This window comes from Trematomus bernacchii, unplaced genomic scaffold (genome assembly GCF_902827165.1).
Source record: "Trematomus bernacchii unplaced genomic scaffold, fTreBer1.1, whole genome shotgun sequence".
Taxonomy (NCBI): Eukaryota; Metazoa; Chordata; class Actinopteri; order Perciformes; family Nototheniidae; genus Trematomus; species Trematomus bernacchii.
The window spans coordinates 5,474,870-5,500,323 of NW_022987973.1; the positions used below are offsets into that span (position 1 = coordinate 5,474,870).

Consider the following 25,454-nt stretch of genomic DNA (forward strand, 5'->3'; position numbering starts at 1 on the left):
CACAGATGACATTTTTTAATGTTTTTTTTGTCAAAGCACTTAAGATATTCATTTCTATCGGGATGTTAAGAGCATTCCATGGAATATAACAAAAAGTGTATCTCGAGCCGGTTTCTCAAACTTACCAACCCCACCTTTAAGGTTTCATCCAAGTAAAATAAGTATTGTATAATTATTGTTTGGAAATTGTCCAAAAAACAGTGGGATGGGGGGGGGTTGTGCTAGTGGAGCAAGCTCATGAACTGTTCGCCGGAGCCTCGCAGCGGGGTTACTGCGGGGCGCATGAAGCAGACCCTTCATGCGATAGCGGAGCAAACAAGTAAAGTGGGGGCCGTTGTCCACTAGATCGCGGATGGTGTTGTGCTCGCAGACGGATACAATTTTTTAAAACCTAAATGGGTCACGAAATATACTTTGGCGGACGTTAATATACCTGGGCGGACCGCCCAAGTAAAGTCTATTTGTGGGAAAGCCTGTATGTTATGACATCTGTTTTTTTAAGGTTTGTAACAAGATAGAGCAGCGAGTTTAAATTAACTGCACTGCAGTCAAAAAAACATGGTTTGATTCCCACTGGTGGCATATTGTAGGTCAGGCAACATTTACCATTAGTGGAAACCAGAGGCCTGTACTACGAAGCTGGTTCAACCTAACCTGGATATGTTGGAGTTAGCCGGTTGGCCTAAGCCAAAACATACGCGCTGGCGCTAAACTGTACTACGACGCCGGTTATCAAGTGGATCGCTCAAGCCAGCCGTGTCCTATCTAGTTAGGTGCGCGTTCACATAAAAGGGGTGGTATTTGGAGCGTTCGACCAATCTCAAACACGGACAAGCGTACTGACAGCGCAGCGTCATACTTCCTGAATGAAAAGTGAACTTTATTATTAGTCAAATATGAAGAAGTTAAACTTTAAACATCCATGACTTAAACACTTTATCCAGGATAAAAGCCACATAGCTGCACCTGCAAGGTGAATACAGCTGGTAAAAGAAAAAGTGTTTGAATGCGTACATTAACAGGTTTATGAAATCACTGCCCCGTCTAAGACACGATCTGACTTTAATTACATTTGACTCGAGTGTTTCGTCAACTTAATGTGTTGCTTAAAATAATACTTCTGCATACAGTATGTGACACTGTGAGTGTTGCACGGCCAGATACGGCTCAAGAAGCTGACTCAAATAAGGAAATATATGATACATTATGATGTGATATGATATGCACTCACAGTGCCGCGGACTGTACTTAATGTTACTCTGATCCGGTTACTTATGTCGTGGCAGATATTTAAGTAAGCTTTCTTAACGCTAATATTAAAATAGTCAGATTGCTCTGAAGATGGGAGGGGATATTCTATTAATTTTCACGGCCGTCTTTCCTGCAACGGCAGTTTTTCTGTATTTCCTCTATCCTGTAATATGAATTGATCGCTTTAAACTCCGCACACGGAGCTCTGATTGGTCAGCAGGCAGTGCTTTCACTGAGTTGATCTCTTAGCCTGCCACCTAACCTGCTCCGGAGCAGGTTAGCCGCTCAGCATAAGTTACCATGGAAATCTAGCCTGCTAAAAAGAGAACCAGCGTCGTAGGACCGGAAAGCCCGAGATTTCCCTGAATTTAGCCGGCTAAGCGAAAATCCAGCTTCGTAGTACAGGCCTCTGCCCTATTCTCTTTCTACCATGATGGCATCCTATAATAGGTAAGATGTTGACTAGGCAGCTGCTTGATGCTGTGGAGTGAGTTCATGTAGTTTGTGGTTTTACTGCGATTGATCAATTTGCTCATCCACTCTCACAAAGTCCTTGTACCACGTTTTGCCCCATGGCAAGCGCCTCAAGTCGGTATCTAATTTCAATGAGTTGTGATCTCGTAGTCAAGTGAAAGACAACTTTACATAACTTCAGACCTTACTAAATCAACGGATGTTTGTAAAGAGAAATATATTATTTGAGTGTTAATGATGATGTTAAGCACTTTGAATTGGCTCTGTGTCTGAAAATGTGCTATATAAATAAACGTACCTTACCTCTAGGTTTAGACATTTAATTAACTTTGCCAATGTAAGACTCAACGCATTGCAGATCAAAAACCTTAAGGAATCCATATGGAAACAGTCAAAACTTAGTCGATACTGAACTGCAGTTTGCTAACCATATCTTGACCTCAAAACATTCTGTCCCTGTTCTCAGCAAAATAAATCAGGAATGTCTCCTGGGGCCTCATTTATAAACGGTGCATACGCTCAAAAGATGGCGTACGGCAGTTTCTAAGCAATGTTTGCGATTTTATAAAAAACAAACTTGACAGGAAAATGTGCGGTCCTCCACGCAAACTCTGACCCATGCGTACGCGGTACGCACAAAAACGGGAGAGACGAGAAACTGTGACACTGTTGGCAGAAGCAAGAATGGAGAGAAATATGTGAAAATAATACCATAAATATAATGTTACCTCATATATCATATATGAAGAATTCATTCGCAAAAATTGATTGAAGCCAATCTTAAAATGATTAAACAAACGCCTGTTTGAGACTCCTCAGTGCACACAAAAACGTAACTTGGAGACTCACAGGCTGCAGTGGAGACTGCGCGCAGCTGATTGACAGCTGGAACACAAACCACCAAATAAAACAATTAAAATTAATCGACTCCACTCCGCAGGGATCCCCCGATACTTTCTTAGAGTTTCTCATCATGGGGGGCACACTGCCTGAGGAAGGTTATGTGTATTTTGTCATTAACTTTTTTCGGACCACTTATTTATTTATTTTGGTGACGATCTGACCTTCATGCTGCTACTCTGGTTCAAACTGCATCCACCAAATGTGATGTGATTTGTCTCCACCTTCCCAAAAGAACCTAAATCTGACACGGTGTGAGGTGTCTTTTTTTAGCTGTTCTGTCGTCATTTCCTGCGATCTTCTTCATGCAGTCAGTCAAAATGAATATTAATACGGGCAGTTTCTTTGACTATTTATAGGCAAATATGGGCGTTACGTGAAGCCCGCAAAAGCTGCGCCGCATTTCGAGTTGATTGTGATTTATAAAGGGCGGCACGTCCTACGCCGGTACGCAGTGTTTTATAAATCGGAAAATGTCTGCGTATTTATTTGCGTTGTCCTACATACGTAAGCAACCTTCCCACGTGAATCCTACGCAAAGCTTTATAAATGAGGCCCCTGGTCACAGTTTCTTACAGATTGACACGGTATGGCAAGAATATCTGAGATATACTCGGATGGCGAGATTAAGACCCCCTTTACACGAGAACGAAACGGGTTGTATCCGCATAGTTTCTCTTGCGTATAGCCCTTTTATTTACACGAGGCCGTAACAAAACGATAGAAACGGACCCCACAAACGATAACGGGTCCCAAGGTGGATAGATTTGCAAACGAAACGCTCTGGGGGGTCAAACGGCTCTGTGTAATCGCCTCTATACGATCATTTCCCGATAGACGAAGCCATAGCCCCGCCTCTCCCCACCTCTGCTGCTCACTGCTGTAGTATGGTCAGTAGCTACTGTCAGTAGCTACTGTCAGTAGCTACTGCTAGTGCTACTGACCATGCTACAGATGTTAGTACAACATCTACAGCTCGACCATGCTACAGATGTTAGTGCAAAATCTACAGCTCCTCTACCACAACCATCAGCAACAAGTGGACATGGAGAATTACATGAACTACTACATGTTGCTAAATCCACCGCGGGGCATAAACAGAAGGGCAACCATGGCAACCATGCTCCGGGGTCTTCTTCGCTGCTTTTGGTGTATTTTGTGGCGGAAGTTACAGCGCCAGTTACAGGCCTGGCATATGTACTACAGCGTGTCCAGCGCTTTCGAGCGGTCTCGTGTGGAAGTACAGCGCCACTTACAGTCCCGGCATATGTACTACAGCGTTTCCAGCGGTCTCGTGTGAACAGACACGTTACATTAAACGAATGCGTGTGAACGGAAGACTTTGTTAAAAACGCATACTGTGCATAAACGCAAACGTTCCCGTGTAAAGGCAGCCTAAGGCAATTTGGACTGTGCGTTTTTGTGTTTAAGTCTTGGTTTCAGAGGCTCAGAAGAAGTGAGGATTTATGAGCCACGTTCAGGTTGGTCTTAGCTGTTTTCAATGAAAGGCATTTACATGCATTTGAATAATTCTCACTGCACACTGAGCCAGCGAAGCAGGGAATGAAAATACTTTCCGTGAAAATTCATGCAAATAGATGATTTGATGTCTGTCTCTATTTGCATTACCACAGCTTTCCACACTGACCAAAGTAAGAAAACAATGTTTTGACCTATTTCTCGGCTTTAGTTTTATGGTGTCAGTTGAAAAATACTTGTAAGTGAAACCTTATTTTTGCATTCTCTTTTCATCCTTCTTGTGAATATTTTAGGAAGATACTCAAACTGGAACTGCGCTTTGCTGTACATTTGCAGGGGAGGAAGTGAAAAGTGCAGCTGCTTCAACTGTGTTTGTCAGTTCTGTCAACTTTGGTGACCAGCACTTCTTTCACAGATGTTGCATAGTGATGTATTTTGATTCACAGATGGGAAGATGGTTTGATAAACAAGTGATTCATGTGGCAACATCTTTTTGCCAAAAATAAAAAACAAGAAGCCTTCCATATTATACCCATCTCTTCATCCTCATGTGGTCGGGTTATGCAGCGTTTACATCAGACTTTGTTTATACCAAAGCAAATGAATATAGAAAATATGGTTTCACTAGTCTTATTGTAGAATAATACTGGTCATAGGTTTGAACAAAGGGTTAGTTTCATTCTATTCTTTATGCACTTAAGTATGTATTTACATATTTGAATATTTTCTATGTATTTCTCATTTGAGTCTCTTTTTAGTACACAGTTGTTGATAACAAAACACCCATAGTTGGAAATTGCTTTGTAAAAATGTGTTTGCATTTTGTACCCCCTCACAGAAAGGAGTATGCTAAGCATACTGTGAGGGAACAGCGTTGCTGAGGCTAAGAGTGAAGGGTTGCCTGAAATAGCTCCTGGGATGCCGGCCAGTGGGCTTTGACTTCTATAGATGGTGAAGCACATAGGCAGCCAGAATGAAATAGGGACAGCTTGAAATACTAGAGAGCTCTCACTTACTCACTCAAGGTCAACCATATCTAACGTCAGCTGTTTTGATTTTCATATGTCCATTTGTGTTGTGTTTTGAAATGTGCCCACTGCCCAGCAATAAATATTTGTTGTCCATTAATCTAAAGTGGCTGGTGGATACCTTAAATCTATCACCCACTCAAAGCAATACGTTTGACAGCTACATCTGCCGCTTCCACAATTTACAAGCATTTGGCCAGATGCAGCTCGTAATTTGCAATCCTGATTTGCACAGTCAGCTTAGTTTTTATTGTATTGGATATTTAATAAGGTTTCGAGATACATATTAAACAAAATAATTACAAACGATAGGCAAATAATCTTGGCAGATTTAGATCCGAAATTGCAGTAGCGTTCATTAAAACCTTTCCCCTCCTATGCAACAATTCAGCATAGACTTAATGGAAAGATCTACTAAGGATTGCCCATGTTGGACAGGTACCTCTATGAAATTCTCCTATTTGCCATAGTGGATTTTCAGGGAAAAGTAAATCTGGCATTATTACAGCATGAGCCAGTTATACCCCAGACAGTCATTATACATATTTTTGTGTGTGGGGGACCTTGTTTGAACTGTACTTCTGTGGGTTAGTGGGTAATGAGTGTTTCTGAGGCCCCGGCTCCACGAGAACAAATACGGCAAAACGCATCGGAGTAACGCAAATGCAACCGCAAAAAACCTTCCGTCCCCACGCAATATACACCGGATTGTGTCAAGCTCCACGAGACGGCTCCGTTTACATCCAAACGCTGGAAAAGCTGCAGTACATATGCCGAACCTGTACGTGGCGCTGTAACTTCCTCCACAAAAGCAGCAACTTCCTCCACAAAAGCAGCGAAGAAGAATGGTTGTCATGGCTGCACTTCTGTTTTTTCTCCGCGGTGGGGGCGGAGGGAACCGCGCAGAGTTTTTCGCCGGTCAATGTGTGTTAAAGTTTAAATCTTCATGCTTCCTCATGCAGCAGCTGATCCAGTAAGTAAACCCGACAGTAAAAATAAACATATTTATAACTAGTTTAGGTAGTTTGAGAGGTAATTAAAATAGCTAAGGGTGGTGATCTGATTTGAAGTGTGTGTTTTGCTCCCGCTGTTTCACAGCCGGAGGAGCTGCGTGTCTCCGTCCTGTCAGATTAGACTTCACTCGCGTTTATGTTCATATCGAGATAAAGATAAATAATCTGAATCTGGTGGGGAGAGGCGGGGAGAGGCGGGGCTATGAAAACGAATGACCGTATAGGCGACTCCACGGCCCCGTTGGACCCCCCAGAGCGCTCCGTTCCCAGATCTATCCACCTTTGGACCCGTTGTCGTTTGCGGGGTCTGTTTCTACGTTTCCCTTACGGCGTCGTCGAGCTTAGAGGGCTATACGCATGAGAAATATGCGGATTCAACCCGTATTTGTCCTCGTGGAGCCGGGGCCTAAGTATTTATATGGACTAAGTAACTTGCCAAAGTAGCTTGCAATGTGTTATTTAGCAAGACCCTAAATTATGCATCAAGGTTAGTTGCTGTGTTTTGCAACATTGTGTGTTTTATTTACAAGATGTGATCCTTTAGTTTTCAGTTTACTTTGATACTGTCTCAGATCCGTATCCCTATTGGTAGATCTGTGACGAAACCAACTCCCTAAAGGCTTACAAGAATAACTCAAACTCGTGCTCACAGGCTAAAGGCTTATTCCAACTAAACGGCTTCAAATTACGTTGCTGTACTTTTGCAGACGGTCACATTGGTTTAATGAATTGCTATAAACAACATGAACTGTTACTGCTTCTAAGAAATCATTTTAGTGAGCACTTGATGCTATTCTTTGCCAGTTTGTGTTCCTGGAATGGAAGCACCAGAAAGCCTTGTCCTTGTTGGCGTTTCACAAATTAATAGCGTTGAGGTGTAATGTCCATTGAGTTCTTGTTGGACTTCACCTTGAAAATTGCATCCTTCATGACTAAGGCCATTCAGTTGGCAACATAAAGCATAGATATGTGATGTCAAAGCTGTGGACTGCTGATACCATACTCCTTTAGCCATGGATTCTGGTAAATTATATGCCTCTATAAGTAGATTAATAAACAGTAGGTTGTCGGCCTGCTTTGTTTTCATATCTTTGGAATCGTTCTTCCTCTCCTAAAATAACAGGAGTTGGAACTGCTACCTTTTTTAATAATTTAAAAGACATTGATCAAGGAATTTCAGTATAGGTATATAGGCTAGAAAGAAGACATGTTTTAATCGCTTTTTTAAAAATGGCTGCGTTTTATTATTTAATCGCACTGACGCAAAGTTTCTTGTTCTCCAGAGGCAGCTGCATTCAAAGAACGTTTACAGCAAAACCCTAAAGAAAAGGCTCAGTCGATCTGAACTGGAAATGTTTTTATTTCTTTCATACTGACTTGCTCTACGACAGTACATTGACTGGTTAACATCTGTAAAACATGTCTAAAGCCTTGTATCCTTAATCTAAGGTCCGGGGAGATCAGAGTGCAAGTGCTACCTACGTCTTTGCTGCACTGCATCTGTGTTCCACTGAATAATGCAGAGTGCCCTGGCAGTGTGTGGAATTACAGTTCCTGGAAGAGTCGTGCGGTAAAGCTCCATTCTTCCATCATGGAGTCACCATAAATGTGTCTTCGTGGCTGAGCCCGAATTAGTTTATATATTTGAACAAGCTTACTTCTAGGCCTACGTGAGAATGCAACAAGTATAGTGATTTGACCATGTGTGTGTATTCGTTCCAAACATTCGCAACGGCACAGGGGTCACAGTGAAGTGCACAAAGCCGCACACAGAATACACGTCATCTAAATCGATACATGTTATGCAGAGCCAAAGTTCACAAGTGTTAGTTCTTCCCGGAAACCTTTAACTGTACGCTATTAACAACATATGCCGAGTTTAGCACAGGCAGTTGGTCATGTGACTCAATCACAATATGGCAGGCACAAATGAAACACCACAGCTGGAAGACCGGTGACCTACAAAGGCAACGAAGAGAGAGTTTCTATAAGAAAAGAGCATCAGTGGTGCTGGGCAGATGTAGAGGATGTGAAGGAAATGCATCCAACATGCATCGTCCAGATGTGCCGATCACTGGCATACATTTGGTTCATAAATGTTTAAAAATAACCAACGGGTAACTATGAAAACATAATGTTGTAGCATAAGAGATTATTTTCAATTAGCCATTGTCTGTTCTGAATGAGTTTGTTCAGAGTTGTGAGCGTAGTACAGAAATGATGGAAATGTTCTTTTTTTTCTTGTTATGAAAATAGCATACTTAATATTACCTCTGCTCCCAGCCAGAGGATTTTGTCCGTCTTTGACACTGCTGCCCTGTCAAATGAATAAAAGCTTTTGTGAGCTGGTAGGATGCCACTTTACACTCGGATCCTCCCTGTGAGGACGGAGCATGGAGGATCAGAGCTCTATTTTTGGAGTGTAAGATAATGGGCATGAATAAGAAATAGGCATGGGGGTAATTTCTCTGTTCTGGCATGGCCCTTCTAGCAAGTATAAGACATGTTTCTCAGCTTCTTTGTTTTCAATTCTTCAGGCATAAAGAAATATAATAATTGAACTGAAGAAAAAACCAGACTGACACTTTGGGAAATATGCTTGATTCAGTAAATCTGTGAAGTAAGGAGAAGTACAATGTATGCTTATGTAAGCCTATTTCTGTTGTTCAACGGCGCGCTAAAACACAATAACTATGCAGAACTAAATAGAATTAGGGTTTATAAATATTAAAGACGCTAAACATTTATGTGCCAACACCTGTACACTGTGTGTTTTGGAATCTCGCCATGCATCATGTTTGTGTGACAAAACATTGCCTTGTGCCTCAGCCTCTTTGTATATGAGCGACAGAGAAACTAAATGGGAGGAAAAGAAGAGATGGATGGATGAAGGGGAAGCAGCTGTTTGAGGTGAAGGAGCAAACGGTTGAACTTGTTGACCGGGGGAAACAATTTATTCCATTGGCCAGAGCCTATCCACAAAGGAGCAGTCAAACATGGGGGAAGCTTAAGGCTGGGAGGAAAAAAGATAACATCAGAATGTACCATTTGCTTTGGACTGTTTGGGTTTTATTTTGCGATTGTTGCTAGAACTCACACCTGCAGTGTGGGCGGGTTACAGTTGGCGCAGTGGTGTGCCCGTGCGGGGCCTGCTGTTACTGCTGCACTCAGCATTGTGCATTAGGGTTTGTTTGTGATGGTTTCCATTAAAGACAAGCCAATGCTGCGGAGTTTGTTATTCTCACTAAGGCCTTGTTCTGTAATGACCTCACCAAAACCAAATGTTACATATCGCACCAGGTCACTCTTAAATCTGTTAAATCAAATCTATTTATCAGATTATATTAACTATGTTCAATTTAATGAGCATATTTTAAAACTGTGTGCAATAGGCCAACGGTGGTAGAAAGGCTGAAACTTTTAAAAGTGAGCCGTGAAGCATGGAATGTTTTTGAAAATTGCGTCCTAGAAAGCTCTTTGAAGATGTGTCTTTTTCCTCTCTGCTGCCTCTGGACGTGTTTTGCACAGATAACACACGAGGCTCTATGGAAGCCTTTGAACACCCTGATATTGTAGACAACTCTTGTTTCACTCAGTCATTCATTTCAAACCTTTGAACAGTGAAGCAGTATCAGTCAATAGACCTTTTTGTCTTTTGGCTGAGAAAAATGTGCAGCTTTTATAGACGGATAGAGTTGCAGCACAATATAGTATCATAAACCAATGCACATTAAACCGATGGTAGTTGTATTAAAATTGTGTGGGAAATAACAAAATGTACAGAAACGTCCAGAATAAACATGGTATTTAACAGGTGTTTCTAAATAATTTTCGATCTGGATGTATCACTTGCTATTACTTTCTCTACATCTTGTGGAAGTGTAGTGTGTTAAAAATGAAGTTGGATTTGGATGAATCAATGCCTGGAATTTTGTCTCTGTGTTAAACTTGACCTCCATTATGTTATATCAGAAGTCTTAAAGATACTTATGTACGGATCCTTTTTGCTCTCATTTGTCTGAATATGTGCCTGTTCAGGAACACCTATTCATTGATTATTTGTACCCACTTTATACTGTTAAGTGTCACATGGAGGGGGGTCCTTCCATGCAGGACAGCATATTAGTAATATTAATAAGTGTTAGTTTCCTCTTGCAAGTCATAAGGCCTTTGCTCCTGTAGCATTCGGTGGCCCCTCGGCTTGTACTCCATATGCTCGCAATGGAAAATAGATTTGGTTTCACTGGAGGGCCGTGAGGCTTGAGTTCTTGATTAGGACGTGAAACCATAGCAACATTGACTCACCTCCCCAAACCAAAGAAAAGGAGACCTGCTGTTTTCTATTTGGCTTTATTTAATTCACTCTGTGATTTTATGTGGTTCAGTGCTTTTGTGCATTCAGGTGGGAAAGGGAAAGAACGGTAGCATATTCAAAAACTAACGCTGTGTGAATATCCTCCGTGAGCCCAAAAGCACTTTGCATAATCTCCGGTGGAATTGGACCAAGAAATAAACAAAGAGCTTAACATGGGTGACTCCTGAATGATCTCTTATTTCCCTGTCTTCCTTTTGTGATTTCCTTGCAATGGGACTGTTATAGATTTTGATTTCTTTGACTTCCAAAGTGTGTACTGGCTTTATTATTTTGGTTGATGTATTTCTTCCAGGTAGTTAGATTTTGAAAACAGCCCAGGGCAATCATAAAAATGTTGTCACATCGATAAGAATGATGTATCCCTGTCAAGACATTAATACTGAATTTTCATAGTAACTATTGTTTTCACAGGACCCAATTACAGGCTTATTTGGAATTCTAGATATAGAGAAGGGTTGTAAATTAAAGCAGATTATTGAGCCTTGTATAAAAGCTCTGATTCAGCACGATTTGAAAAGTTGAAAAAGAGTGGTTGATGGATCCATGCACTGGCTGTTGCTGTTGCACTACTCTCAGGTTTTGGTTACAGATTAGACACCAGCAACTAGACCAACCCAATGAAGGCTTGTTGTGCTGATCAGCCATACTGTATATCCCTGTATCAGCCTTGTGTCTTGATGATTATAATGGCGTGTTTATATGTAGCCTCGCTCTCCTCACCCCTCCAGGGAAAACCTGTTCCTTATAAATAGGACATGCCTGTGAGGCTGAAATGGTTGGCATAACTGCCCGGTTGGTTTTCTGCTGCTATGTTGCCTACTGCACCAGCTGTTGCGTTCATTTGTTTGAACCGTGTGATAAATAAGTCTAAAACTTATTTTAGCAGGTCTTAAATTCGCTGTTGCTATCCATATGTCCTGAACCATTCAGTCCCATATGGCTCCAAAGACGTCATAGAGTAGTTGTTGGATATGGATTTAACATTTGTGCCATATGACAGCTCGGGACTGCCTTAGTTGGTATGTTAGGGAAGAAATAGCAATCTTTGAACCTTGAGCTAATTGTATTGAAATCTTATCCTCAACGTACTTTCGATCTTTTTAATCCTCTGGATTCTTTACATGTTGTTAAATAGCTGGAGGAGGGTAAACCTTGTGACAAATATATGCAGAACGGAAGTGAAATGATATCTGTCAGTCACTCAAGTTTCTTTCTAATTATATTCGAGTTATTCTGAGCAATGGGAACATCTATGGGCAATAGAGGCATAATTATTACTGAAATAATAATTTAAACATGATCTCAACATATATGTTTTGATACAAGTATCTTGATGTTGTAATATCCATAAGCCCTGGGATGGGGAAAATGTAATATGTCTCAACCTACTGTATGTCGCTCATCATTTTAGCCTAGTCACTGCAGTGTTATTTTTCCCGCATTATCTGATATGCTCGTACTGGTCTGAGGTCTAATAACTTAATGTGTCTTATTGATTTGAATGAGCTTAGAGGCCACCCCTGAACATACACGTGTCAGAGAAAACGGTTCACGCTACATCATGCCGTCTGCACTGTCACTGTTTACAGGCTTTGTGCTGTGTCCACTCCTAAACAACAAGTTCTTGACAGTAGTCAGCACGCATTACCTGTATTAGTGCGGACAGGCCTGCGTCACCACTAGCATCCCTGTGAGAGAGTATTACAGTGCTATTATGGAGCTTAACAGTAACACAAGCCAGCACGTAGGCAATGACGCAGTGACTGTTACTTATTTCGCATCAACCTAGAGCAGATCCAGCAGACCATCTAAGCTGTGATCCTGTCCAGCTGACCTGCTGACCTGCTAACCCACTGACTCAGCCTGCTGACGCCTGCAAGCCAACACTCGCCAACAACACTGCCTTAAAAGACTTCAGCCGATATTTTTTATTTATTCATTTATTTAACAGGGACAGTGCACATTAATGAACATTTCTGTAAATGTGCCAGACTATTTTTCATCTGTAGTCCCTGGACAGATTTTAAAAGTCAACCTAAAACACGTTTCATTTTAAACAAGTAAATGACAACAAGCAATACATGCATCAGTAGTGAAACTGAGAATACAAATTCATTAATGCATATATTGATTGTATAGTTTATGTGAACACCAAAATGCATTACATGTGAAAATATAATAACAGCAAAACAAAATATAAAGAATAGCCCAATCTGAAAAATGTTGTTTTTAGTGAGAGGTTGGTTCTTGAATTTGTTTTGTTTGTTTTAGAGATTTGTTTTGATGTTTGTATATAATGCTCAAAAACACGATTTGAGCCTCTTTGTGTGAAATGTCTGTACAGGCAGATTACAAAATAAACCATTCTCTCCACTTTTGAGTGATGCAAATCACCTAACATTTGCATATTTTAAATGTGGCTAATTTCTTGCCCTGTGTACTAATATTGGCTTTTTATTTATTTTCAAATAACCTGTATATAATTGTGTCACATCAGACTAACAGTTGTGTGTTTTGTCTGTTCCACAGGGCTCCAGAGATTATTTTGGGATTGCCGTTTAGTGAAGCCATAGACATGTGGTCCCTCGGCTGTGTGATAGCTGAACTCTTTCTGGGCTGGCCCCTTTACCCCGGGGCCCTGGAGTACGACCAGGTAAACTACCATCTCACCATCTCTTACATTTTACCTGCCGTTGGCTCTTATTTTATCACTTTTTGGGGAGTTATTAATCCCCTAGAATGCTGCCTGCTATCCTCCATTTTCTGTTCTGTTTTCAATTTATCCCAGCACCTCCTACTTATAGATCCAGTGTCTATGAGTCAGTCTTTCCTCTGTACCATTTGCACTTGGAAACTGGTTTCCTCTGGTTTGCCTCCATTTATAGGTTTTACACTTTCCTAAGCCTTTTCTCCAATAGGTCAGCCCCCCATCCTTACACTGCCCAAGTATCGTTACACCCTCTGTTTCCACCCAACCACATATTTTCCTGGTCTCTTCTCTGACCTTCTTTTCTTTTTTCTTTTGCCTCCTTCTTTTCATTAAACCCTACTTTTCCCAATCAAGACACCCACACAGGAATGGCTTCAGTGTGTTTGTTTCTGTGTTTGCGTTCAATCCAGCTTGTTATTGCAGACTTGCCTTCAGGGTACTGATTCAGACATGGCTCCCAACGTGGGAGTTTGCAGGATGACCACTTTAGTCTAAATCTCCCAAAAGACCTGCCTTGAAAGATTTAGTTTAGAAGAGAAGCCAACACTGCCTTAAAAAGGCAGAGAGGGGGATTCAGCAGCTAAGTTTATGACAGATGGCTTGAAGCTAAGACAAGAATGCAACATTGTCACAGGATGTACAGCTGGAAAAATCTGTTATTTTAATCTGTGTGAGATCTACGCCTAATACGATTTTAAGGGTGCTGAAGAGATTTTCTGTATGAGCAAGAAAGGGACAGGAAGAAGAGGAAACTTGAGGTTTAGGGAAAGAAACACTTTTTTAGCCTAACTACCCCACAGAAAGAAGGACAGTGATGGACTGTTTGAATGAAGAAAGAGACATGTGACTCACAGTAACAAATTATTGCAGTATTTACGGCTTCCCTTGTGACGTACATACCCCGAGGATTGCATCAGATGGCATCTGTGACAGTGAGCAGAAAGGCATATTATTGTGATTGATGGTATGTCTATTAGGAGCTGCTGTCTGCCCCTCCCTCCACCCAAGCAGAGACCTGACAGTGTCTTCCCAGGACTAGACTGATCTGGGCTTATGTTGAGCTGCTCTCCCCCTGCCAGAGCCCGATCTACTCAAAGCCTTCCAGCACCGCCTGGGTCAGATCCTGCTGTGTCCCATGCAGCACTCCAGATTACAGCAATCAGCCCCGCTGCACACTGCAGTCACACCAAAGTATTTTTATGGCCAAGCATAATTTTTCACTCTTCCCAGGACTGAGACAGGAGAGATAACTCAACACTACCGAAAAAGATTTGACTTGAGCGCTGCACCACCACTCTGAATATGATGAATCTGTTTTTGCAGGAGCCAGTCCGCATGTCGCAAAGTTTCACAGAGCCTCCTCTATTTTGTAAGGGACTGCTTTGAGCAGATGGGGTTACAGCATTGGTTGTTAGACTGATCAGATAAGGATATCATCCTACTGTACTTTAAATGGGGAACTGAATTTGAATTCAAATACACTGTAAAACACAAGTGGTGGATTGTGGTGCAGGGCATTAGTAATCTAAAGGGAAAGGTAGTTTGTCGCATTAAATTTCAGCTCGCTGTATCGTGCACCGCTCATGTTACTGTCTATTGTTGCCTGCTGATTAAAATACCTGCAGAATGGTAGTGTAGTAAAGTCACAGGCACATCCTGGAGAGGCCTTGTTTTTGCCCCTGTGCCTCTAAGAAATAGAACAAAAAACAAATGTTTCTCTTTGCCATGCGGCCCATTGCCATACACAGGGTTCTCAAATTGATCATGGACATTTGTAAAAAAGCAGTCTGTTCAGGAGCATAGGACGAATAAAAAACATTAAGTTCTTATTTTGATGTTTTCTGGATGCCATACTAAAGCAAAGTAGTTGTTGTTTTTAATGCCTTTTTATAGAAATAGTATAGCGTGAAGAAAAAAAACTCATACTTCCACAAATCCTCACATTAAATCACAGCTCTATCGGTGGCAAAACTTGATGTCAAATGACGTAGGATTACTCTCAAAGGTGCATTGATTAAGCAGAAGCAAACCACATCCCCTTTCTGTTCAAACCTTTTTTGTTTAGTGTTCACGATTAACAAACAAAAAATAGATGCTCCAATTTTACTTGATATAAGGACATCTTTGATTTTCTAGGATCCAAAGCAGAATGCTTTGCTATCTTACTTCCTAGCTTCAAACTATTTTAGAGTGCTTCTGCAATCATTAGTTGACTCCCACAAGTAAAGCCAGAGTTGTCATGAGTTTAAAAGGTTGAGGACAGGAATATTCCTAAACTGGCACTCCATGTGCTTTCATTCCCATATAAATATATTACCGATATTCAAAATAGAAGCTTGTAAATATTTAGCGCCTAAAATAAATAACCAACTGACTGTCGTCAGTAAACAGCTCGGCAGCTGCCTGCTGGTGTGAGGTGTCATCCAGGGGCCACAGGGTGATCTGGCTGGAGCGGAGAGTTGCTGCCACCCCCCCTCTCCCCCTTTTCTTCTTCTTATCTTTCTGCAGGGGGTCTTGTTCCATACCACACAGCATACTGTATTTATAACTCCTGCTCCTCCTCTTCCCGTCCTTACCTCATCACCCAGTCACACCAGCACGAGGCTTCTCACTCCTTTGAAGTGACGAACCTCAAGACTCAGCCAGTGTCTTATGAGTGTCTGGCGCGTTTCCACTACACGGCCTCGCTCGGCCTCGCTCGGTATGGCTAGGCCTCGTTAGGACTGGCTCACTTTATGGCGCATTTCCATTACAGTTTAGGAACTGGGGTAGTATCTATAGTAACGCAGTGTAGGCGGAGCCGTGACGTCATCTTCAATGAGAACCCCAGAAAAACAACACAGCCGTTAGCTGTTAGCACTCAGAGCTCACAGCTCCTCATATATGTTCAGAAACTAGACAAAAGTTAAACAAGTACAAACCACAGACTGCCTGTGTCATGGCGAATACAGTCGCTGCTTTATTTATGTCTGTATAGGCCGTTGTTGTGAGTGTGGACGGTCGGAGCATATACTGCGTTAGCTTAGCCAATCTCCATTTAGAAAACACGCATTTTAAAAGGTTTTTCGCCTGCCGTCTGTCTGCAGACTTGACAAAGCATTAATTCATGGTTTTTACTAACCGGTATCAGTATGTTGTTACTTCGGCATCATTTTGAAACGTGTATTACAATTAAATCACGGTCAAATACGTCCATCTTGTTGTAGTTGTAGCCCCCTTGCCAGCGATGCTCTCTCTAGTTTAGCATACTCAGCCCGACTCAGCCTCGTTGTCTCTGGCCCTGGCCCCACGATTTTATGAGGCCAGAAAAACTGTGAATTAGGACCCGCCGGCCGGTACTAGGCCAAGTGGAAACGCAACCAAAGACGGGCCGCTGACGTCACAGCCCTCTTAAACCGTGCTCCGCGCTGTAGTGGAAACGCGCCATCATGGCGCGTTTCCACTACAACGCGGATTAGCGCAGGGTGCTGTAGTCTTGGCTGTGACTTCATTACCCATATTGTTGTTGTTTTTAAACCTTTCTTCAGGCCCTCTTTACACTCACTTTGTGTTGCTTTCTCAAGCACAGTACAAGTAGTGCAACCATTGGGGTCAGTGCACACTATGGCAGACCAAAGTTTTGCACGCCTCCTCTTTTTCCACTTTTCTCCGGGGCTTGGCCTAGCTTGCAACTTGGGCGATCTGTTAGAATAAGAGGATGTAGGCAGAGTCAGTGGAAGCTAAAGGGATTTGGGATAGTGGGGTTTGAAAGTTGCAAGTCTCTCGAAAGAATTTCCCTGTTTGTTAGTGGGTACAAACTACTATAATCTAAATGTGGAAGAGATTCATTGTGCACCAGGGAAGGTATGGTGCATTATCCTAAGCTGAGATGTACTTTAATTTATTGCAGTGACAGAGCAATATCATTGAAATGCATATTTTATAGAGTGTATGGTTATCTCAACTGCCATCAAATAAATGCTGCCTGGCCTTCCTGTCTGCTCTGCAGCAGGCCCGGGCTCGCTGGATAGTTGTTTTGTGGAGCTGTAGCTGTGCACCAGTGATCTCACTGGTTTGTTAGATCTCTGCAGTGACTCGCCTCCCAGGAAAAATAAGGGTTTTCCCGTCACAAGAATGTTCCACCTACACACACTGTGTTGTTTTCTTGTGTCTGTTTCTGTTTATGTGACGTTCCCGAACCACAGTACAGCTACATTATGGACATGAAAGGAGGGTAATTTAGTCATGGTACTTTCAGGGTAAGGTTTTTTGGAGTTGTCAGTTATCAAAAGTGAATGTGAAAGACAAAACATTTGAGAAAGATTTTTAGTTGATGTAACCTAATCAGTATGTTTTGGAAAATGACTAAATGAAAGCACAAATGTCCCCAAAAGGGAGAAGTGGACAGTGACACAATGTGTTTTATGATACTTGGAGCTGTTAGTGTGGCTTGAGATAAGCCAGGGGCTGTCTGCCATCCCATTCAAATCTCTAAGCAGATGAGATAACATTCATCATGCATTGCTTGATCATTAACTCATCTATATCCAACAGACATAGACTTGTCCCACCCACATAAACAGAGTGATTGCAGGATTTGCACCTCAGCAACAGACTTATAAAAGCAAAATGCTCAAGCATCACATTTGCCTGGAGGAGCAACTTGAAGAATAACACATGATGAGCTTCCAACAGAAACATTCTTACTGTCTGTTTTTCACTTTTTAAATGTGAGTTTTGTCATGGAACTCACACAGAGACGTTTTTATTCATTTTTTGCTGGCAGCAGGGTGGGAACTTTATATAAGTTAAGTAAAGGTGTGAGGAATAATTAGTTTGCCTTTCTTCTAAATTGGTGATTTTCAAAGGGAAACGGTTAGCTAGATCTCCTTCATGATCCTCTCTGTTCTCCCCATGCCTGGCTCTTGCTTTCTAAGCAACGCTGAATCTCTAATGGTTGTTGTCCTTTGCACATGGGTGTGATTGACGTCAGCCGGGCTTCTCACTGCTCTCCTCTCATAGACCTGCGTGTCACACTCTCGCCCAACAGCATCTGACTGACGAGCATCATTACGCAGCCAAGCATTTGGCAATGAGACTGAAGGAACCTTATTATCAAGGTTTACATGAAAACACCATGACACCTTACAGAGATAAACACAAGCTGCACTCAGTACTGGGGTCTCACTTGGGTCGAACCATTTCTCAGGAATGTGCCATCTTCAAGGTCTCAACAGCTGTCCCCATTATGTACATGTCCACTGTAACTTTAACTCTGAGGGATTTGATAGTGTGATGTCAGTATCCATTACCTTGTAAATGATTAGAACATAACAAGTGTGTTAGTATTAAGTTCTCAGGTGACGTTTTGGTTTCAGAGAGTGGGGACGATAGATAAATCGACAATAACAGTTTATGTAATAATGTTCATAATTTAATATAAATAGTATTGGAATGCTTTTTTGATTCCTCAAACACACCAATGAAAAATATATTTTATTTCAGCTATGAGATGTATTTATTCCTTTGTTTATATCTTTTTATCACTTGCTTTTCTCCCTTTGTCAAACAGATTCGCTACATTTCGCAGACACAAGGTTTGCCAGGGGAACATTTACTGAATGTTGGGACAAAGACATCACGGTTCTTTTGCAGAGAGTCTGACTCAACCTATGCGGCACAGAGACTAAAGGTGAGGATTATTCACACCCTTGCAACATATGCCTTCGTAGCTTGTTGCCACTTATTGAAAACAACTAACCTCTACCCTTGTTTTGTTTCACTAAAAGCTGATTGTAAAAAAAATCATAGGTCGGCTTACTCAGTCAACAGATATGTTCTTGCTCCCCTATGGGTAAACAAAGAATGTAGTTCCAATAAAGAAGCAATTGTAGCTTCGTGAAAAAACATGCGCAGTGTGACATATCGTTAAAATAAAATGCAGTCTTTAAGTCACATTGCTTCACATACTTTGAAACAAATCTAAGGGTTCTACAATACTGTATTTTGGGAGCACAACTTACATGCATTAACATTTTTTTAGCAACATAAAATCCTGACTGAGCATGTCAACTGCTTTGCTATATTTAGTTTTTGCTGCCCCACTAAACATGTTCTTTTTCTGTAGTCAACAGATGAGCATGAGACGGAGACGGGAATTAAATCAAAGGAGGCCAGGAAGTACATCTTCAGCTGTTTGGATGACATAGCGCATGTATGTTCAGCTGCTATCACCACAATGTACCTAACAGAACTTCAGAGGAAGTTCAACATCAATTGCTGAGAGAATACAGGCTACTGAGTGTTTACCAGAGGAAGTACACCCACAGCTGGATGAACACAATACACATGTCATTACTGGGAAATGAAAGATCACCTCTAAGCTCAACTTCCCTTCAGATAAATGCTAAACCCAAATGTAAAATGAATGTTCAGGTTTCACTTACTAGTCTCTGTAAAAACACAGCACATGGAAATTCCCCAGTCGACCATCAATGCTCGTTTAGGTCGGTTATTTCGTAAGTCAGAGGAGATTCTTGAGAATTCATGTTCATGGCAAATTGTTTGTCATTCTGAAACATGGGTTTCATATCAAAACAATCACTGATACATCCTACACAGTGCCATTTTACATTTGACCTTACCTCTTTTTCTTTGAGTATGTTATTCTGTTTAAGAACAGTGATTCTAGCCAACAGTTTTAACAGTAAAATGTTTTCCAGGTGAACTTGGTGATGAATCTGGAAGGTAGTGACTTGTTGGTGGAGAAGGCAGACCGTAGGGAGTTTGTGGGCCTGCTGAAGAAGATGTTGTTGATCGATGCAGAAGAGAGGATCTCCCCCGCTGAGGCTCTCAGCCAACCCTTTGTGACAATGCAACACCTGCTCGACTTTCCCCATAGCAACCAGTAAGTCCAATAAGCCTCAGATTTTGGGACATGGTGTCATTTTGACCTTCCTACCTAACTCGAAGTCCCTCTGTCTTTCTGTAGTGTGAAGTCATGTTTCCACATCATGGATGTTTGCTGGACTCGCCCCAGTGCATATGAGGCGGTCAACAGAAATAAAGTTCCTTTCATCAGACCTGTGACCACAACCGCTGCTGCCTCTGTCAACCACCCATTCAGCAATATTCACACTCAAGTAAGTCCAGGATGTTGTCTAATTACAATCTGCCGTTTCATTTGATGTGTGTTGGCGGTGTTATTACACTTACTACAGGGAATAAAAGCATTACATATATTACACTGATTATACATTGTTTTAACACGTTTTACAATCACTAGATTATATATAGACAGATGGTGTGGGTCACTGACGACATGCAATGTGTTGTTCTGTTCATCTGCTCCTGTGAAGACTGATCATGTAGACAATTTCCTCGCCTTTATTGCTTGCGTGTATGCCGACTCACCCATCTTATTGCGTCCTAGCAGTGCTGTCATGGCAACAAAATCACGTCATGTTTCTGAGGTCATGGCAACGGTGAAAATCACTGTTGTTGCTGATGAAAAACAGGAGCTGACCCTCTTTTTGGCATTGCATTTCAATAATGTAAAACGAGGCCTATTGAGAAGATGATACTTGGAAAGATGACCAATTGTGACAGAATACTGGTGACTGCATGTGTTTCATCAGTACAGACATACGGATACTATTAGACAGCTCCTTCATTCCTAGAATCAAAAGCTGATGACAAAAAAACTGGTCTAATTCTTTTCACTATAAAAGTGTTCGGCTATAATGTTTCCATGGAGCAGTAAATGTTTCCTCTTATCTTCCTCAAGAGAATTCAACAAGAAATGTGGAGCCTTTTTTTGTATTATCCTGTGAAAGGCTGCTTTGTGTTTACTATCATGTGTATGGGGGTTGGGCTCCATGCAGGAGCTGTGGCAGAACAATATAGGCCTAGTTCTCGTTATTCAATAAATGTGATTATAGCCAGGCACGAGAGCAGTGAGGCAGAGGCACATGCTTAACTGTTCTTTGTTCAGCCCTCAGGCCTGTCTCGGAGTATGTTCAACATTTCCTAGCGACCTTTTAGTTATCAACCTTTAAAAAAAAAATCTAACCTTGTGATCCTGGATAAAGTGGTTAATCTGTTTATGAGCGGGCTCATACACAAATCTATCCAATCATATGCAATATTTACAGATAAAGAGCTGTGTTTTAATGAGATGAAAGTATTGATCAATATTAGCTTGATGGAATCCTTAAAGCATAGTGACTCCATTTTACCATGGACTTAAGCAAAGGGGTCTTGGATGCCTTTTTTTTTTTTTTTTTACTTCCTCTGTACTATATCCGCCATGTGTTGGAGGTGACAATGTTAAACTACCATAGGTTTGCCAAGTAAGCCACTTTTCACCTGAAAAGCCAGGGTTTTACAAAATTGACTGACCAACCCATGAAGCTCTCTCAGTAGAAGACAGACCCTTGGGCTCTGTCAGGCTGATATGCAGGTCACACTTGGCAGATATGTCACCACCTACTGGCTCTTTGATGCTATTGTTGATCATTGTAAAGCATCCCAGTCATATAACATTTTTCTTTTTTAGGGATTAGCCCCATCAGCCACGTCAGTAATGCACCCTGGGATACCACTGCAGACCGGAAATGGTCAGTTTGGATGCAATGATTCATTTCAGCAGGCTCTGATTCTATGTCCCCCAACCATACAAGGTAGGTGGTTTATATCTTTAGTTCACACTTGTTTGTTATTATCTGTGGTGGTTAGACTACATTTCCTTTCCATTGTTCCTGCAGGTATCCCCACCAACACAGCTAAACCATCAGGCTACTCTGTTCGAATGGAGGCTTCTGTGCCTCCATTCACTCAAGCACCCCCCATCCAGCCCCTACAAATCAGACCTGGAGTCATCACACAGGTAAGAGGGTAGCAAGGATGGAATAATGGTAAAGGAGCTAAAGTGGCTTAAGTGGAAGGAACAGCATGGCTTTGTTACGTGTAGATAATGTAGTTACATGGTAGTTACATTAATTATTTATCATTTAAAGTTAATTGAGAATGATCCAAAAACACGGTGCCTTTTTAATGTACTTGATGTTAATGCTTTGCTCCTTTTAACTTCAACAGGCCTGGCCCAGCCGTGCACAGCAGATCTTGCTGCCCACTTGGCAGCAGGTGACATCAGTGCCCCCCCCACCAACCACTTTGGCATCCGACTCTTTGGCGGGCTCACAAAGACTGGGTGACTGGGGGTAAGCAATTTGTTTGTCTGTAACTTCGTTTACATCACAATATCATTTTTTTGCACTATCCATATTCCTCCCTCTATATGTTCCTTATAATTAAAATATGTAATATGATCTAAAGCAATATGCTTTAGAGTTTCGCTACCTCTAGTTTCTATATGCAGCTTTGGGAATGGCAGTACTGCTCTGAGACAGCACGTCTGCTCCCCTGAATATTAATGATCAATGAGTCATACATGTCCCTTGGAACCATTGACTGAGATCATTTTGTTGGTAATGGGGCTAAAGGCTTTTGCAATTTTCTGTTTCCTTAATGCAGGAAATTGCGTCCCCATGGTAACCATTACAGCTCCATGATTGCACACCCTCAGCCATTCTTAACCAACCAAATGACCATGTCCACCCACCACCACCAGCCAATCAACATAGGCATTGCACATGTGGTGTGGCCACAGCCAGCTGCCAACAAGAGAGCCAAGCCCTGTGTGAACAGGTACAACATGTGAGTTTTGCAAAAAAACCACACATTCATTCGCTTAAAAGGGTTACTTCCTCTCTTAAATTGGCTTGTTTTTTTAACAGGGGCAGCAACTACTCCCAAAACACGAACGTCCAAAATGTAGCATGCCAGTCCCCAAAGATGGCCGATACAGCAAAGAATGTGCAGCAGGTAGAAGCGAGGTGCCCGGCAGAAGGGCGTACTGCTGAAGAGGAGCAAAGGACCGACAGGCGGGCGGGGGGGAACTTCTGTAAAGTGGAGCCAGACTGTGAGGTTTCGCAGGAGCAGCGGCAGGCCATGGTGATCTCTGACCTCGCCAGCCCGACTGTTAGTGTCATCAGCATCAGCAGCGACGACGACGAGAGCGCACAAAGACACTCGATGGGGGAGTGAGTACTGACCATCATGTTACTTCTTACAATATTTCTAATTTAGCTTCTGAAATGTTGTATTATACTTATTATTGTGTCTGTCTGCACACAGGTGTAAGGGTAGTGCAAACTGTGAGGCGTGTCAGAGCACCGTCAGTATGGAGAGAGTGTGTTCCCTCAGCAGTCCTGACAGCACGCTCAGCACCAGCTCCTCCGTCTCAGCCCAGTCCAGCACCTCCCCCTGCAAACACCCAAACAGGTACGGTCAATGCAACTCATTCAAACAAACACATGTTTTTACTGGTTTAATGGCTGCACACCTACAAACGACATGTCACTAACCTCCCTTGTGATTGGTTGCCTTGTTGCAGTATGTCCGATGACGAACAGGAGAGTGGTTGTGACACGGTGGACAGCTCGCCCACATCAGACGCCTCTGGCCATAGCAACAGTCCCTTCACACAGCGACGCTTCATCGCCGACAGCAACCAGAACTGCGAGCCCCGTGTGGCATGCATCGCCCCGGTGACAGAGCCCAGCAAGCCAGCAGTTCGTACTGTTGTGGTGCCTCCAATGAGAGTGCAGAACAACAACAACTACTACCCTGCTGTCAGTGAAACATACGGCAACACAGGTACAACTGGATATATGATGGATCCATAACACAACTTCATTCACTATGATCCTTATTTAAGTCTGACTTAGCCCTGTCATGATAACTACCTTTTTTGGTAGTAAGTAATTGCAATAAACAATATTTTTGTAATTTTAAGACAATTTTATGCCACTGATATAAGAGATTATAATATAATAGAATTGTAATACCGCTTAAAAAGCTGTGAACCCTTAGTTCTTACATTTTAAATTGGAATTTGAAAAAAAGATAAACAAATTCAAAAAAGATTAAGCTTAAATAAAATAAAAATGCATTAATAAAATGTACTCTGTTAAAAAAAATGCACTGCTATAAACACATATTATACATGCATCGATCATTGCAAAAACGATCACGGCTTTATATCGTTTAATAAGGAAGTGTTCGAGACTGATCTATTCTGACATGGAGCTGCCTAAAAATGTACATTAGGTTTCAGGCCTACATGCGGCAACGTGTGTTTTGTGGAAGTGACTCCCTGGCCAGTGTGTTAGACCCAGGTTATCTCTACACCAAAATGATCACATCGGTATAGCAGGTGACTGGACACCTTTTCAGATATACACTCAGGACTACGGTCTGATGGTGTTATCCCCTTACAAGACATGGAAGTGCATGAGCAGGTCATGCCAGCTGTCAGTCATCACTGCTGCTGTCTGCTCCACAGGTCACATGGCCTGGGATTACGTTGTCTTTGTAGGCCGCAGAGGTTCTCACAGGTGATTATGGGTGACCTGCCCTGAAGTATGGGCTTTAAACTCTGGAGTGCATATTTGTTTGCTGTCATCACGCCTTAGTCTGGCTCCAGACTGTTTCTGAGTGCCCCTGTATCTGTGTGGATGTGCACTTTTTAAAGATACATAACACATGCGTAATTGCCCCACAATGGTAAAGGCCCCGGATATAAATATCTGGATGTCAAGCAGAGAACATGAAGACGTTTTCTGCTGTCATGATCAAATACATGTTTGAATGTTTCTTCCTGGTGTTAAAGTGGCGTTACGCATGCTATATGTAGGCTTCATTAACAGCTGTGGACACCCCTATACTTCTCTCAGCAACTGAATACATTTTAAAGCCTGTTTATAGGTATTTTAAAGTTGATGGTTCAACTATAAATATTTGATAAAATCCTACAGAGTCAGATCACCTTTCCTTTCAAAGGAACCCCCCCTCCAACCATGAATCTATTGCAACTAAAGCCCCACATAAAAGGGCACAGCTTGCTATTTTAGTGCTACCAGGTGTATTTATAGCTGATGGTCTGACCCCACTATAAGCTCTATGAACAAGCTTAGTTACCAACTCCTCCCAGATCCCCACAAACACATCTATTTATGATCACCTAGATGATATTCAGAGGACAGGTGCCACCATTTTTAAAGGTTTGGATGTGATCAAACACAGCTGAAATCAGTGATAAGCCTGCAAAGCCTCCTGCCACAAGCGTTGACTTTTCTGCAGTTGTAGTTGGATCAAACCCCTGGTTGCTTCTTTTCTGCCTT

The 25,454-nt window shown here is 41.9% G+C and overlaps 1 protein-coding gene across 4 annotated transcripts in view; it reads left to right on the forward strand.

Moving 5' to 3' along the window:
- Positions 1-25,454, forward strand: part of hipk3b (homeodomain interacting protein kinase 3b) — a 41,468-nt gene that overhangs the window by 10,188 nt on the left and 5,826 nt on the right. Inside the window, exons 3-15 of one of the 4 annotated variants that reach the window (XM_034116879.1) lie at positions 13,050-13,173; positions 18,782-18,901; positions 19,337-19,423; positions 19,932-20,116; positions 20,201-20,351; positions 21,767-21,890; positions 21,975-22,096; positions 22,306-22,430; positions 22,744-22,917; positions 23,007-23,312; positions 23,407-23,553; positions 23,666-23,928; positions 24,617-24,668. In XM_034116879.1, coding sequence (XP_033972770.1) covers positions 13,050-13,173; positions 18,782-18,901; positions 19,337-19,423; positions 19,932-20,116; positions 20,201-20,351; positions 21,767-21,890; positions 21,975-22,096; positions 22,306-22,430; positions 22,744-22,917; positions 23,007-23,312; positions 23,407-23,553; positions 23,666-23,928; positions 24,617-24,668 — 1,980 coding nt within the window. Of the gene's footprint in view, positions 1-13,049; positions 13,174-18,781; positions 18,902-19,336; positions 19,424-19,931; positions 20,117-20,200; positions 20,352-21,766; positions 21,891-21,974; positions 22,097-22,305; positions 22,431-22,743; positions 22,927-23,006; positions 23,313-23,406; positions 23,554-23,665; positions 23,929-24,616; positions 24,669-25,454 lie in introns of all 4 variants that reach the window. The other 3 variants (XM_034116878.1, XM_034116880.1, XM_034116881.1) reach the window with 3 other exon arrangements.